The 15,768-nt window shown below is 64.8% G+C and overlaps 1 protein-coding gene across 1 annotated transcript in view; it reads right to left on the minus strand.

The window, feature by feature from the left end:
- Positions 1–13,865: 13,865 nt before the first annotated feature.
- The window catches only part of KIF21B (kinesin family member 21B), a gene marked incomplete at its 3' end in the record, with an annotated part of 26,582 nt that continues 24,679 nt past the window's right edge, over positions 13,866–15,768 (minus strand). The window contains 1 exon segment of the mRNA XM_084868508.1: positions 13,866–13,997. Coding sequence (XP_084724634.1) covers positions 13,866–13,997 — 132 coding nt within the window.

Genomic DNA, 15,768 nt, shown 5'->3' on the forward strand with positions numbered 1-15,768 from the left:
GGCAGAGCCCGCCCCGGCTCCCGGTGCGGCTCCCGGTGCGGCTCCCGGCCCGGTTCCCGCCCCGGCTCCCGGTCCAGCTCCCGGTCCGGCTCCTGCCCCGGCTCCCGGTCCGGCTCCCGCCCCGGCTCCCGGTCCAGCTCCCGGTCTGGCTCCCGGCCCGGCTCCGCTCCATCCCGCCCAGGGCAGCGCCCAGGCCTGTGAAGTGGGAAGGGTGCTCTGGGAGGCACAGGCCAGCCGGCAGCGAGGATGCTGCCCCTGCAGTAACAGGGACCGGCCAGCAGAGGGCGGCAGCCCCCGCCGCCTCCCAAGGCAGACAGACAGCTGGGCGGGGCAGAAACCCCAGCTGGTCCCCCTCCTGTAGGGGGAGGGGAGGCTGAGGGGGGCTCTGGGGCCAGGTGGGCACCCAGCTGCCCGGGGAGGCCTCTGGTGGCCCCCGGGAGCTGGGGGGCAGCACAGACTGGGTGCTCAGGGCGTGTCCCCCGCCGGCCGCCCCCAGACGGGTGTGAGGAGCCTGGGGCTGCAGGCAGGACCTGGGGGACCAGTGACGGGCTGGGGCCCCGGCTCAGCAGGCCCCTGGAGCTGCGGGGAGCGTGGGGGTGCTGTGCGCTGGATGGGGGCTCCAGGGGGGAGAGATGCTGCCAGGAGGAGGTGGGAGCATCAGGGACTTGGACCAGGTGGCCTGGGGCAGAGCCACGTCGCACAGAGCGAATGAGTGCAGGGCCTGCAGACCTCAAATCCATTTCTTTTTTAAAAAATTTATTTTTTTAATAAATATATATTTTACTGATTTCTTACAGAGAGGAAGGGAGAGGGATAAAGAGCTAGAAACATCGACCAGCTGCCTCCTGCACGCCCCCTACTGGGGATGTGCCCGCCACCCGGGTCCATGCCCTTGACAGGAATCGAACCCGGGACCCTTCAGCCCGCAGGCCGACGCTCTGTCCACTGAGCCACACCGGTTTCGGGCGAAACCAGTTTCTTTTCGAGGTAAAGCAAAACCTGCCAGGGGAGGAGGCAGGCGGCGGGAGCCAGACCCAGGGAAAATAACGGTGCTTTGTAATCTGAGCCACTGCCGGCGCGGGGAGGGGGAGGGGGGGAGATGCTGAGAAGGGTCGCCAGGGGGCGCTGTGGGTCCTTCGCCGCCATGGCCAGAGGTGGGCGGGCGGCTGTGGGCCTGTGCTGGCCACTCTGCTCAGCACCGTCCCCTCCTGGCCTCAGAGTGACCCCTGGGGAGCAGCCCGGTGCCCAGGGGTGGGTGGGGGGAGCTCAGACGCAGGACCAGAGTGTCGGGCCCCGGCTGCGCTGTCTGTCCACTGCCCTGCACACCGGGGGAGGGGGGGGGTGGGGAGGCGGGATCGGGGTTCACATCTGTGCCCCGAGGTCTCACTGCGGCTCCTCTGCCATGTCTGAGCCCTGGCCGGTGTGGCTCAGAGCATAGAGCGTCGGCCTATGGACTGAGGGGTTCTGGGTTCGATTCCCGTCAAGGGCACAGGCCTGGGTTGTGGGCTCGATCCCTAGTGGGGGGCGTGCTGGAGGCAGCAGATCCATGGTTCTCTCTCATCATGGATGTTTCTATCTCTCCATCCCTCCCTCTCCTTTCCTCTCTGAAGTCAATAATATAAATATATATTTAAATGGCTTGTCTGAGCCCAGCCGGCATGGCTTAGTGGTTGAGCATCAACTTAGGAACCAGGAGGTCAGGGTTCGATTCCCGGTCAGGGCACAGGCCCGGGTAACGGGCTCCATCCCCAGTGGGGGGCGTGCAGGAGGCAGCCGATCCATGATTCTCTCCCATTGACGTTTCTCTCTCTATCACTCTCCCTCCCTCGCTCTCTGTAATCAATAAAAAAAACATGTTAAAAAATGAAAATAGAAACAAAGGCGTCCATGCTCTCCGAGGCCGGAAGGGAAGGGGAGAAAGGAAACAGTGTCTGTCCTCACCCGACTCTGAAGGCCAAGCTTTTTCATTTCTTTTTCTTTTTTAAAAAAAATATATTTTATTGATTTCCCACAGAGAGGAAGGGAGAGGGATAGAGAGCTAGTAACATCGATGAGAGAGAAACATCCATCAGCTGCCTCCTGCACACCCCCCACTGGGGATGTGCCCGCCACCAAGGTCCACGCCCTTGACCGGAATCGAACCCGGGACCCTTCAGTCCACAGGCCGACGCTCTATCCACGGAGCCACACCAGCGAGGGCTCTTTTCATTGTTTAAAATATATTTTTATCGATGTCTGAGAGGAAGGGAAAGGGGGGGGAGAGAGAAACATCCATGATGAGAGAGAATCATGGATCGGCTGCCTCCTGCACGCCCCCCACAGGGGATCGAGTGCACTGCAGGCATATGCCCCGACCGGGAATCGAACCCTGACCTCCTGGTTCATGGGTCGACGCTCCACCCCTGAGCCACAGGGGCCTGGCTAACGTCCACGCTTTTTCTAAAATAAATGACAAGCGACACTGGAGACCCCCCCAACCCCCCCCGAGCCAGCCCCGGGGGGCCCCTCTGCCAGGCAGGCGGGACCCGCCCCCCAGGCCCCGAGCAGAGGCGCCCGTCCCTCCGAGGGATGAATGAGACGCAGGATTGCCAGGAGACAGACGGGAGCGGGCTGCCGGCCAGGCCCGGTCCCTCTCTCTCTCTCTCTCTCTCTCTCTCTCTCTCTCTCTCTCTCCTCTCGAGACGGCGGCCTCCAGCTGGCCCCGGCCTCCTGGCCAGCTCGGCTCCTGCTCCGGGAGGCGTCCTCGGGGCCCTACCCCCTTCCTCCCCCCCCCCCCCCCGGGCTCGTCCTGCTCGGGACCCTGTCCAGCCTCCTCGCCGGCCTCGTCCAAGGCAGGAGCCTGGGAACCGGCCGCAGCCAAGCCGAGCCTCAGCCCCCTCCCTCCCCGCCCCCACCCACCCCCTCCTCCCTCCTCAGCTGCACAGGTGTGGGCGGAGGCGCCCTGCCCTCCTCCTGACCCCTGACCCCAATGCCCCCCCCCCCCCGCAGCTGGCCTCCCCCTGGAGGGGCTGTGGGGTCCCCTCTCCTCTTTTAAAAAAAATTATTGGTGTCAGAGAGGAAGGGAGAGGGAGAGAGGGGGAGGGGGAGGGGGAGGGGAAGGGGAGGGGGAAGGAGAGAGAGGGAGAGGGAGAGAGAGAGAGAAACATCCATGATGAGAGAGAATCACGGACCGGCTGCCTCCTGCACGCTCCCCACTGGGGACGGAGCCCACAACCCGGGCCTGTGCCCTGACCGGGAATCGAACCCCGACCTCCTGGTTCGTACGTCGGCGCTCACCACTGAGCCACGCTGGCCGGTGCCTCCCTCAGTGCCTGGGCCCAGCCCTCGTCTGTAAAACAGTTGCCCGTCACGCCAATTCCAGACAGACACGCACACGCTCTGACACGCACACGCTCTGACACACACGCTCTGACACGCACACGCTCTGACGCGCACACGCTCTGACGCGCACACGCTGAGGGTCGCCGCGGGGGACAGAAGCCGCGGGGGGAGGCCGGCGCCCTGAGGGTCCAGCCTCGGGCGGCGGTGCCTCCTCGCAGACGGCCAGGCCTCGCCCGGGGAAGGATCAGGTGTCGGGAACCTGAGCCGGCAGGAAGCGCGCAGAAACACCCAAACACGGTGAGGGACACCTGGGCGGGGATCGCACGCGGCTGCCCACAGAGCGCCCCCCGGGGGCAGCGGGCAGAGCGGCCTCAGCCCGGGGGTGACAGAGGCCCTCCCAGGAAGAGGGATAGAGAGCCAGAAACATCGATGAGAGAGAGTCATCGACCAGCTGCCTCTTGCACACCCCCTACTGGGGATGTGCCCGCAACCAAGGCACATGCCCTTGACCGGAATCGAACCCGGGACCCTTCAGTCCGCAGGCCGACGCTCTATCCACGGAGCAACTCCGCTCCGGGGGGCCGGGGCTCAGCGTGAGAACTACGCTGACGACAAGCCAGGCACAACAGGAGGCTCGAAGCTGTTCCTGCTCGCTGGTCACAGACGCACTCTCAGCCATTCCTCGACGGAGGTGAGCCCCGGACGTGGGAGAGCCAGCAGCAGTGCGTGACGCGGTTACTAACGACCGATCATTCTGGCATCGGACGCTCGCTCGGCTGGAGGGAGCCGGGAAGACTCCTCGGGGCCGGAAGGGGTTTGGGCTGGAGCCCGAGACTGGCTCACCTCCGGGCGGGCGGCTGGGGCCGGGGGCGGGCGGGGGGAGCGGGGGAGACAGCGGGAGGCCCCTGGGACCCGGGCCTTGACTGCCCTGGAGTCTCAGCCATCCCCATTCTTCTTTTCTTTTTTTAATATATATTTAAATATATTTTATTGATTTCTTACAGAGAGGAAGAGAGGACAGAGCCAGAAACATCGATGAGAGAGAATCATCGATCAGCTGCCTCTTGCACACCCCCTACTGGGGATGTGCCCACAACCAAGGTCCAAGCCCTTACCAGAATCGAACCCAGGACCCTTCAGTCCGCAGGCCGACGCTCTATCCACGGAGCCACACCGGTTTTGGCTAAAAATATATTTTACTGATTCTTTACAGAGAGGAAGGGAGAGGGAGAGAGAGTTAGAAACCTCAATGAGAGAGAATCATCGATCAGCTGCCTCCTGCACGCCCCCTACTGGGGATGTGCCGGCAACCAAGATCCAAGCCCTTACCGGAATCGAACCCGGGACCTTTCAGTCCGCAGGCAGACACTCTATCCACTGAGCCAAGCAGGAAGGGCCCTGTCCGAGGGGGGCTCAGAGACGTGGGGACCAGCCGCCAGGGACGGCCGTTGGCTGCTCTCACAGTTGTGTCAAGAGCAGAGGAGGCCCTGAGGGATGCTGTCAGACGGTCACCATGGAAACGGGAGCTCTGTTTTGATGCCACCAGGTGCCCCGGGGTGGGGGTTGGGGAGGGGAGGCCGGGACAAGCCCCCCCCTCATCCCTCCCCTCTCCAAGGACCCGAACAGGAAACAGACAGGATCCGGGGCCACGTGACCCAGCCACAGATGGTCCCACCACCCTGTCTCTGCTGAAAACCCTCCCCCAAAACACGTTTTGGTTTGAGGCAGGTTTCCATAGCAACCGGGGTCCCTATCAGCCCGAGGGTTACCATGGCGACTGAACAGCGAAGGAGGGTCCCCGCACCCTGTCTGTCAAGCACGGCTCGCAGGAAACCGCGAGAAGGACGGAGGACTGAGGACGGAGGACAGAGGCCTGTCCCCAGCCCTGCCAGGGCCTCTCCTAAGAACCTGCCTCTAGCTGAAACCGGCGTGGCTCACTGGTTAGAGCGTCCGCCTGCAGACTGAAGGGTCCCGGGTTCGATTCCGGACAAGGACATGGACCTGGGCTGCGGGCACATCCCCAGTGGGGGGTGTGCAGGAGGCAGCTGATCGATGATTCTCTCTCATCGATGTTTCTAACTCTCTCTCCCTCTCTGTAAAAAAATCAATAAAAAAAATATTTGAGAAAAAAAAAAAAAAAAGAACCCGCTCCCACCTCCATCAGGGTCAACAAGTCACCCCGGACAGCCTCTCCGCGTTCACACACTCAGTTCACGGCCTCCGGGCCACTCCGGGTCAGCAGTCCTGTCCAGGCCCCAGCAGGGGGCTTGCACCCGTGCCTTACGGTGGGCCCTCGGCCGCCCCACTGTCTGAGGTCGTTCCCCCCGCCCCCCGTTTGTCCCCGGTGAACGGGCTTGCCCCCTGGGCCCTGTCCTCCCCGGGAGGCTGGAGGCCGAGGGCACGCACCGCCTGCTCCTGGCTTAGAATTTCTGCTTTGGGCTCCGCGGAAAAAGGGGGGTGGGGGGCGTGGCTGATGGAGGGCTGGGCGTGGCCTAGAGAGCGATGGGCGTGGCCAGCGGATGGTTAGACAGGAACTGGGTGGTGGGTGTGGCCTGTAGCATGGGCGTGGCCAGTGGCCAGCTAGACAGGAAGTATGAATGATGGCGTGGCCTGTGGGTAGGCGTGGCCTATGGCAAGCTGGGCGTGGCCTGTATAGGGGTGGGCGTGGCCAGTGGATTAGACAGGAACTATGAATGACGGGTGTGGCCTGTTGGTGGGTGTGGCCTATGGCGAGCTAGGCGTGGCCTATATAGGGGTGGGCGTGGCCAGTGGATGATTAGACAGGAACTATGAATGATGGGGTGTGGCCAATGGTGAGCTGGGCGTGGCTGATGACTGGATGGGCGTGACCAGTGGGCAGCTAGACAGAGACTATGCATGATGGGCGTGGCCTGTGGGTGGGGCGTGGCCTATGGCGAATTGGCGTGACTGGTGGGGGTGGGCGTGGCCTGAAGAAGGTGGGCATGGCCAATGGTGAGCTGGGCGTGGCCTGAAGAGGGTGGGCGTGGCCGCTGATGATGGTCTCCACACCCCAGCTGTGAAGGAGGCCTGGCTGGGAGGTGGAATCACAGTTTGGGGGGGATGGGGGGCCCCCGGGGATCCAGCCTGCAAATTAGGGGCGCATATATTTCAACTCCACAGCCCGCCTGGCCCCCGCGGCTACTCCGCTGGGAGGAGGCAGAGCCGCCATCTGGGCGCGGGGCCCCCCACGGCCGCTGCTCCCGAGCGCCCCCTCCTGTGCCCCCTCCTGTGCCCCCTCCTGTGCCCACGGCCCACGCAGCCGGGCCGGCTGAGCAGGGCGCACCCCGCACCCCGATCGGGGGCAGAATAAACCTCCCGCTTCTGTCACATCCCCGCCCGGCGCAGCAGCTCATTAACACACAGTGAAAGTGTCGGTGGAACCTCGCTTTTTTTTAGCCGCAGAAGCGCTAAGTCTAAAATGAGCAGCAGCGCTTTTTTATTTTTTAAAAAAGACCGGAGTCAGGCTCTTCTCTCCACGCTCGCCCCTCGGCCCAGGGGAGGGTCTGCCTCACCTCAGACCCCCTCCAGCCTCGACCCCGATACTGAGGGGACCCCGATACGGCGGGGACCCCCGATACAGCGGGCACCCCAATACTGAGGGGACCCCAATACTGCGGGCACGCCGATACCGCGGGCACCCCGATACTGTGGGTGCCCAAGGTCAGGGTCAAGGTCAAGGGCACGTCCTCGGGGCTGAGCCTCGGCTGGATCCCTCGGCGTCCCCTGACCTTGCCCGGGTGCCCTCCCTCCCGCCTTGGCTCCTGATGTTGGCGCCAAACAGAGGAGCCCTGACCAGCCAGCCTCACGCCGGCGGAGGCCCCTGCTGGCCTCCCGGGTCCCCAAACCCCCAAACCCGCAGGCCCAGGCCCCCTCAGGGCGTCGGGGCGCCGGGTCTGAGACAGGTGGGACCCCCCTTCCCCCCTCACCCAGGAGGGTGGCCCTCCAGCAGCCATGACCCCCGCCCGGGGGCCGGGCATGGACAGCGGCCTCCGTGGCCCTAAGAACCCGCTCGCTCTCCTGTCACACCCCGGCCCTCCGCCTCCATCGCCGCTCCGGCCCCTCCTCCTCCGTGGAAATACGGACCGGGCTCCCGCCCCATCCCCCACCCCATCTGCCTTCCCCCCGACTGCGTTTCCCACACACCGAGCTGCTGTGGAGATAAAATTCGATCTTTTCTTTCCTTTTTTTTTTTTTTAAGGAGCAGGGGAGCTGAGCGAGGAGGGTGTGGGGACACATCCCCTTCCAGTTCTGTCTGGCTCGGGCCTCCGACGAGTGTCAGTTTGCAGCCCCTGAGCAGACAAGAAGCAAGAGGGCGGTGCGAGAAAGGGGGGGGGGGCGGGCCGGTCTCCCCGGCACAGACGCAGGGGCGGGGCGGGGGGGGGCTGTTGGGGAGCGGGGGGAACACCCCCCCTGCTCCCTCCGGTGCCGTCCCCCGGGCCTCAGACCCCGTCCAGAGGCTGGGGGTCACGGCCCCACACCGAGCTCCTTCACGCCCTTACACGGGCTGAGGGATGCGACAGGGACCCCGGCCACAGGGTCTCAAGGGATCAGGAGCCAGAAAGTACGAAACTGGCGTCCCAGCCCGCCCAGCGTGGCTCAGGGCTGAGCGTCGACCTAGGAACCAGGAGGTCACGGTTCGATTCCCGGTCAGGGCACAGGCCCGGGTGGCGGGCTGGATCCCCAGGAGGGGGCGTGCAGGAGGCAGCCGGTCCATGGTTCTCTCTCATCATGGATGTCTCTCTCTCTCTCTCTCTCTCTCTCTCTCTCTCTCTCCCTTCCTCCCTGACATCAATACAAATATATTTAAAACAACAACATCCACAACGCACACCCCCACAGGGGAAGGGGACAGAGCAGAAGAAAACCAAATCCACAGCCTGGTTTAAATAATTAAGCAAACAGAAGCCAGCTTGATCAGCGTACCCGGGCCATCCAGGGTTAAAAGACCATCTCCCGCCCTCACCGGTGTGGCTCCGTGGATAGAGCAGTCGGCCTGCGGACGGAAGGGTCCCGGGTTCGATCCCGGTCAAGGGCACGGACCTTGGTTGCGGGCACATCCCCAGGTGGGGGGTTGTGCAGGAGGCAGCGGGTCGATGTTTCTCTCTCATGTGCCTCACTCTCTCTCTCCCTCCCTCCCTCCCTCCCTGTAAAAAAAGTCAATAAAGTAATTTTTTAAAAATAAATAAGGGTGAGAAGACAGGAATTCGGAGAGGCCAGCCAGGGTCTGGGAGGCAGGCGCTGACCTGGGTCCGCCCGGCCCCTTCCCCGGGGCACGGGGCCCCGTCTCCCATGTCCTTCCTGCCGGGCCCCCCAGGAGAGGCGGGGGGGAGAGAAGACGCCGGAGCCGCTGCCAGCAGCTGGGCTGAGAAGCCGGGGCGGCTGAGCGATGGGGACGCAGATACGGTGTCGGCAGGAAACCCAACCGCGGGGCCGAGTGTGGGAAGTGGCGGGACTCCAGGCCTGGCCGGTCTTCCGTGGCGAATCCCTTCCCTCCTCCCCCAGGCGAAGGCACGGCCAGCAGCCGCCCCGCCCCGGCCCGGCCTCAGCTTCTGGGAAAGAGCACCGCCCGCCTGCACCTGTTCCCCTCGGGACGAGGGGGGGCCGGCTCTTGGCCTCCCTCTTCCCCAGATGTTCCCTCACCCCCCGGAGCCAGGGGGGGGGGCGCTCTCTCCCTCAGCCTGGGAGGGCTCCCAAGGCCCCAGCGGGGCTGCTGGAGACGGAAGGGCCCGGAACAGGGGCCGTGGGGTGGACGGAGGACAGACAGGCCCAGGGCCAGCTCTGGGTCAGGCCCGAGTCTCCAGGCCTGCCCAGAAGTGAGGACATGACAATCCTGCACCCAGAATCCTACGCCCACAGCCCAGCACCCACAGTCCTGCACCCACAACCCAGCACCCACAGCCCAGCACCCACAACCCAGCACCCACAGCCCAGCACCCACAACCCTGCACCCACAGCCCAGCACCCACAGTCCAGCACCCACAGTCCAGCACCCACAGTCCTGCACCCACAATCCCACACCCACAGCCAAGCACCCAGCCCAGCACCCACAGCCCTGCACCCACAGCCCAGCACCCATACAACCCTGCACCCACAGCCCAGCACCCACAGCCCAGCACCCACACAACCCTGCACCCACAACCCAGCACCAACAATCCCATACCCACAGTCCAGCACCCACAGCCCTGCACCCACAGCCCAGCACCCACAGCCCAGCACCCACAGCCCAGCACCCACAACCCTGCACCCATACAACCCTGCACCCACAGCCCAGCACCCACAGCCCAGCACCCACAATCCTGCACCCACAGCCCCAGCACCCACAGGGTTAACACGGATGGGACAAGTTCCCCCCACCCCCCCATCCCTCTCACCCCACCCCTCCACAGCCTGCAGGCTGTGAGACAGTGACCGTGAATAACACCTCCTGTGAGGACCGGAGGGGTCAGCAGACCGCAGACCGGGCTCAGAGGGCGGGGAGAGCTGTCAGTCATCACTGTGCTGGTCCCAGGGCCACTCGGGCCTCGGCAGGAGATGTCTGATCCACCCACCGAGGCCGCGGCCTGGACCCTGGTCCGGGGTGCTGGGGGCTTTCTTCTAGGGGCCCAAACCCTGCAGCTGGGCCCCTCCCCCGTGGCCCCAAGCCCCGGAGGCCTGGCCCTGGGGCCCCCGGGGCCCCCGAGGTCCCGAAGGGCGGCCGTGGGAGCAGGGACGCAGCCCGCTGAGCTCAGCCCCTCAGCCTGCCCCGCCCGGGGGCCGGGGGGCAGCTGCCTCTCCCCACGGACACTCCTGGGGCTCGGACATCCCCCCACCTCCAGGCCAGACCCCACCGACGGGCACCACCCACCGGACACCCTCCGGGATCAGCCGGGGGTCCCCGGAAGGACAGAGGCGCTCCCCGCCGCACACCGGGCCCGCCCCGCCCGGCCCGGCCCCGTCCGGCCCGTGGCCCCACGCGCCCCCTCATCACAGGAGCCGCGCCCTGGGCGCCAGGGGCTCAGCCGGGGTCCCGGGAAGGACAGAGGGCGCTCCCGGCCGCACACCAGGCCCGCCCTGCCCGGCCCAGTCCGGCCCGTGGCCCCACACGCCCCCTCATCACAGGAGCCACGCCCGGAGGCGCCCGGGGCTAGCGCGGCCGCCCGGACTTCAGACGGAGAAGCCGCCCGCTCGCGGCCACGCGGGGTATCATTGCGACTAAAATAGCTCGGGGACGGCTCGGCCGGGCCGCCCGCCGGGGCTGAGGTTTGGCTGGAGCTGGGCCGGGTGAGAACCAGGCGTCCAGAATGCATCTACGAGGACCCGCGGCGGCGAGGGCCTGGGACCCCCGGAGCCGGTGCTCTGGGGCGGCCCCTGGACCCACAGGGGGCTCCACTGAGAGCTCCCCCCACCCCCGCCTGGGGGTGCCCACGGGGACCCCCTCTCCGCCTTGTCCGGCCAGAGGCAGAGATAAAAGACGAAAAGCTTGCCGAAAACAGTGGGGCTCAGTGGGTAGAGCACCGGCCTGCGGACTGAAGGGTCCTTCCGGGTTCGATTCTGATCAAGGGCATGGACCTTGGTGGTGGGCACATCCCCAGGTGGGCGTGTGCAGGAGGCAGCTGGTCGATGTTTCTCTCTCAGTGATGTTTCTCGCTCTCTGTCCCTCTCCCTTCCTCTCTGTAAAGAAATCAATAAAGTATATTATTAAAAAAAAAAAGAAAAAGATGAGCCGAAACCGGTTTGGCTCAATGGATAGAGCGTTGGCGTGGGGACTAAAAGGTCCCAGGTTCGATTCCGGTCCAGGGCATGTACCTTGGTTGCGGGCATATCCCCAGTGGGGGGCGTGCAAGAGGCAGCTGATTGATGACTCTCTCATCGATGTTTCTAACTCTCTATCCCTCTCTTCCTCTCTGTACAAAATCAATAAAATATATTAAAAAAAAAAAAAAAAAAAAAGATGAAAAGCCCCCGAGCCCGCCACCCGCAGGTTCCCGCCGCCGGTTCCCGCCGGGCACCAGTGCCCGCTCTCGGCTCACCGCGGAGCCCGTGCTGGCACCCCTGCCAGCGCTCTGATCCTCCCCCGGCTTCCCGCCTGGACAGACACGGTTCCCGGGGCCTCGCCCGCGGGCACCCGCCCTCCGCAGGGGCGGACAGGCGGGAGGGGTGGGGAGCCCCGGGCCCGGAGCCAGCGAGGTGCTGGCAGGTGTGGGAGGCGGTGGTGGTGGCTCTGCGGGCCCAGCAGGGTCCCCCGGCTCCCGGGCCCCGGCTCGGCCGGCTCAGGGACATCAAACGCACCCGGTGATGCACACAGGCTGCGGGGAGGCCGCCAGCACCAACGAGAACCACGTGTGAGGGTTTCCGGGCGGCGGGCAGGGAGCCGGCGGCAGGGCCTGGGGTGCCCGGCGGTGCCAGGAGGCAGACCCAACGCCGAGGGGCCGAGGGGCCGAGGGGCCGAGGGGCCGAGGGGCCGAGGGGCCGAGGGGAGAGGGTCCCGGTGCAGGGAGGGGGGGGGGGCGAAGGGAGGGCTGGACAACGCCAGGCCCAGGAATCAGGGAACAGGTCCGCATCCCCCTCCCGTCATCTTTAATTATATTTAAACTTATTTTTATTTTTATTGATTTTTTTTTCACAGAGAGGAAGGGAGAGGGATAGAGAGTTAGAAACATCGATGAGAGAGAAACATCGACCAGCTGCCTCCTGCACACCCCCCACCGGGGATGTGCCCGCCACCAAGGTCCATGCCCTTGACCGGAATCGAACCTGGGACCCTTCCGTCCGCAGGCCGACGCTCTATCCACGGAGCCAAAGCAGTTTAGCTCCACGGGCTTTCTAACAACGCATGCTTTCCAGGCAGACGAGGGAGGGAGTGAGGGCCCCGGAATGGGGAGTGTGCAAACACACGCCCACCCGCCCCTGGTGCTGCCGCCGCCCAGAGATTCCCTCCTTCTCCGGGGGCAGCTCAGCCCGCTGGGGAAGGCTGAGGGGGCGGAGAGTTCTGTACAGAAGACGAATTTCCTCTGAGCGGGGCGGGAGGCAGGGGTGCCGAGCTGCAGGCATGCACCCTGGCGGGGGCTCCCTCAGCCTGGACACCGGGCCCGGCTCCCGCTGAGCCCCACAGAACCGCCTGCACCTGGAGACTCCGGGTCAGGACAGGGGCCCCGAAGGGCGGGACTGGAGCCCTTGCCGGTGCGGCTCAGTGGATAGAACGTCGGCCTAAGGACGGAAGGGTCCCGGGTTCCATTCCGGTCAAGGGCATGGACCTTGGTGGCAGGCACATCCCCAGTGGGGGGGGTGGGGGGTGTGCAGGAGGCAGCTGATGGATGTTTCTCTCTCATGGATGTTTCTAGCTCTCTATCCCTCTCCCTTCCTCTCTATAAAAAAATCAATAAGATATATTAGAAAAGAAAAAAAGGAGGGTGGGACAGGAGGGCAGCAGGAGAGGGGGTGTCTGGGGCCGGCAGCCCAGCGTGGGGGGGCAGGGCAGGTGTGGTCACAGGGATGGATATTGGGGGGGGGAGGGTGGAACAAGGGGGCCAGGTCAGGAAACAGCCCAGGGTTTCAGGGAGCGGGTCCCGTCCCCCATCCAGTCCGTGTCTCGGGGTTTGCAGGGAGCAGGGATGCTCGGGGCCCTCGAGGGCCGTCTGCCAGTCTCCCGGAGCCCAGGACCCGCCCTGACACCTGCTCGGCAGCCTCCGCCCCTCGGGGCGGCAGAGCGGCTGCCTGGGGACCGGAGAGCCGGCTCCGAGGGGCGGGAGGCCACGCCCGCAGGTGGGGAGGCGCTGGACCTGGGCGGGCCCCTGCGAAGAGGAAAGCTGTCTTATTTCATTTTATATTTTATTTTATTTATTTTTAAATATTTTCCTTTGTAGTTCTTTTTTTAAAATATATTTTATTGATTTTTTACAGAGAGGAAGGAAGAAAGCTAGAGAGCTAGAAACGTCGACGAGAGAGAAACATCGACCAGCTGCCTCTTGCACACCCCCTACCGGGGATGTGCCCGCAACCAAGGCCCATGCCCTTGACCGGAATCGAACCTGGGACCTTTCAGTCCGCAGACCGACGCTCTACCACTGAGCCAAACCGGCTTCGGCTCATTTTATATTTTATTGATATTTTTACAGAGAGGAAGGGAGAGGGATAGAGAGATTGAAACATCGATGGGAGAGAAACATCCATCAGCTGCCTCCTGCACACCCCCCACCGGGGATGTGCCCGCCGCCAAGGTCCATGCCCCTGACCGGAATCGAACCTGGGACCCCTCCAGGCCACTGGCCGACGCTCTATCCACCGAGTCACAGTGGTTAAGGCTGTCTTTTTTTAATTTTTAATACATTTAAAAATTTATTTCTGAAAGGAAGGGAGAGGGAGAGACGGAGAGACACATTGGTGGTGAGAGAGAATCTCACAGACCAGCTGCCTCCTGCACGCCCCACACCGGGGATGGAGCCCGCACCCCGGGCCTGTGCCCTGACCGGGGATCGAACCCTGACCTCCTGGCTGGGGTCCAAAGGCACCCGCTTCCTGGAAGTGGCCGCCCCCGTCCCGGGCCATCACCCCTCGGTCTCCCGGTCTCTGGGGCTCTCTCTCGGGGGGGCGGGGGAGACCCAGTTTTCTGGCAGCTTGCTCGGCGAGGGAGGGGGCAGGGGGCCGCCCGCCGCCACCATCTGGGCCCCAGCTGACTTCTGAGAGGGGACGCAGGTTTCCGCTCTCTCACTCCAGAAGCTCTCACGTGGGGCTGCCTCACCCCAGCCCCCTCTCCCTCAGAAGCGGGGTCCGGAGCTTCGGGGGGTCAGGGAGGGCACCGGGAGGGAGTGTACCCTGACCCTGAGCCTGGCTGTGGGGCACAGACGCCCTGTGTCCTTCCTCAGCCTCCGTCCCATCGCAAGGCGTCGAGGCCGCCATTCCCGCCCCCACCGGCCACTCCGCCCCCCACGGAGCACCACTCCCTCCCCAGCTCCCCACGGGGGGCCGTCCTGACAATTGAGGTCCCTCACACTGCCCTGGCCTCTCAGAGTCAGACCGCTCTCCCTGCCCTTCATCCATCCGCCCACCTCCATCCCCCCCCCCCCCCACCAGGGGCCGGAAGCTGGCCAGAGAGCTAACCTCGGTGGGGTCGTCAGGACAGGGCTGGTGGCCTTGGGGGGGGAAGGGGCAGGGGGTCCTCTTTTTTTCTTTAAAAAAATTTTTTATTGGCCTTAGCCGGTGTGGCTCAGAGGGCAGAGCGTCGGCCTTCGGACTCAAGGGTCCCGGGTTCGATTCCCGTCAAGGGCACATGCCCAGGTTGTGGGCTCGGTCCCCAGCAGGGGGGTGGTGCGGGAGGCAGCCAATCAGTAATTCCCTCTCATCATGGATGTTTCTTGCTCTCTCTTCCTCTCTGAAGTCAATAAAAATATATTTAAAAATATTTTTATTATTGATTTCAGTGAGGAAGGGAGAGAGAGAGAGAGAGAGAGAGAGAGAGAGAGAGAGAAACATCCACGAGGAGAGAGAATCATGGACCGGCTGCCCCCTGCACGCCCCACCCTGGGGATGGAGCCCGCCACCGGGGCCTGTGCCCCAAACTGAACCCTGACCTCCTGGCTCATTGGTCCAGGCTCCACCCCAGAGCCACGCGGGCGGAGCAGGTGTCACTGCTTCTGGAGAAGCAGCACCCAGGTCCTGGGGCGGCCGGGCCCCCAGGGACCTCCGGGGCTGGGGGCGGCCGGAGGCCCTCAGGCATCCCCCAGGGGGAGGCCTGACCTTGAACACGGGAGCCGTGCCCTCTGCTCAAGTGTCTCAGATGCTCCATCCTCCCCGCCCCCCACCACACACACCCCACCAGGCAGCAGGCACCTCGGCTCCCCTGCCCACCCTGACCCCCCACCCCACCCTCGGGCCCACCCGGTGCCTCCTCCCCGACTCAATGAGCACCTCCCCCAGCCCCGCCCCTCTCCGTCATGCAGTCTCTCCTTCGCCCTCGAATCATTCCTCTTTCTCCCTATGGTCCGTCCCCCCCCCAGGCAGCCCTGGGCACGGGATGGCACACTCCGGAGGTCACCGGGTCCGTGTCTGCACCCCCACCCCCTTCCTCTCCCCCTCCGGAGGGGCAGAGCCCACAGGCCGCCTCTCCCAGAGGCTCAGAACCCTCACCCTGGTCTGGGGGTGATGGGGAGACTGCGCCGGTCGGGGGGGGGAGATACATCAGCCTCCAGGGGTACACCAGCCTCCAGCGTCGCCTTCTCCGGGGCGCCCCCCGCCCCCCATGTCCAAACCCGCCCCGCCTGTCACCCCGGACGCCGCCCGCGCCGGCCCCGCCCCCTGAACACACGTCCCCGCGCGGACACGCCCCTTCCCGGCCCCCGCGGGGGCGGGCACCGACCTGGTCCCCCCGGGAGGCTGGTCCCGGCGCCCCGGACCCCCATCCCGGCCACCGTAACGGGTCCTCCGGGCAAAGCGGCCACCGGGGCGCCGGGC

Source organism: Pipistrellus hanaki, assembly GCF_964339955.1.
Source record: "Pipistrellus hanaki genome assembly, chromosome: 20".
NCBI classification, from domain to species: Eukaryota; Metazoa; Chordata; class Mammalia; order Chiroptera; family Vespertilionidae; genus Pipistrellus; species Pipistrellus hanaki.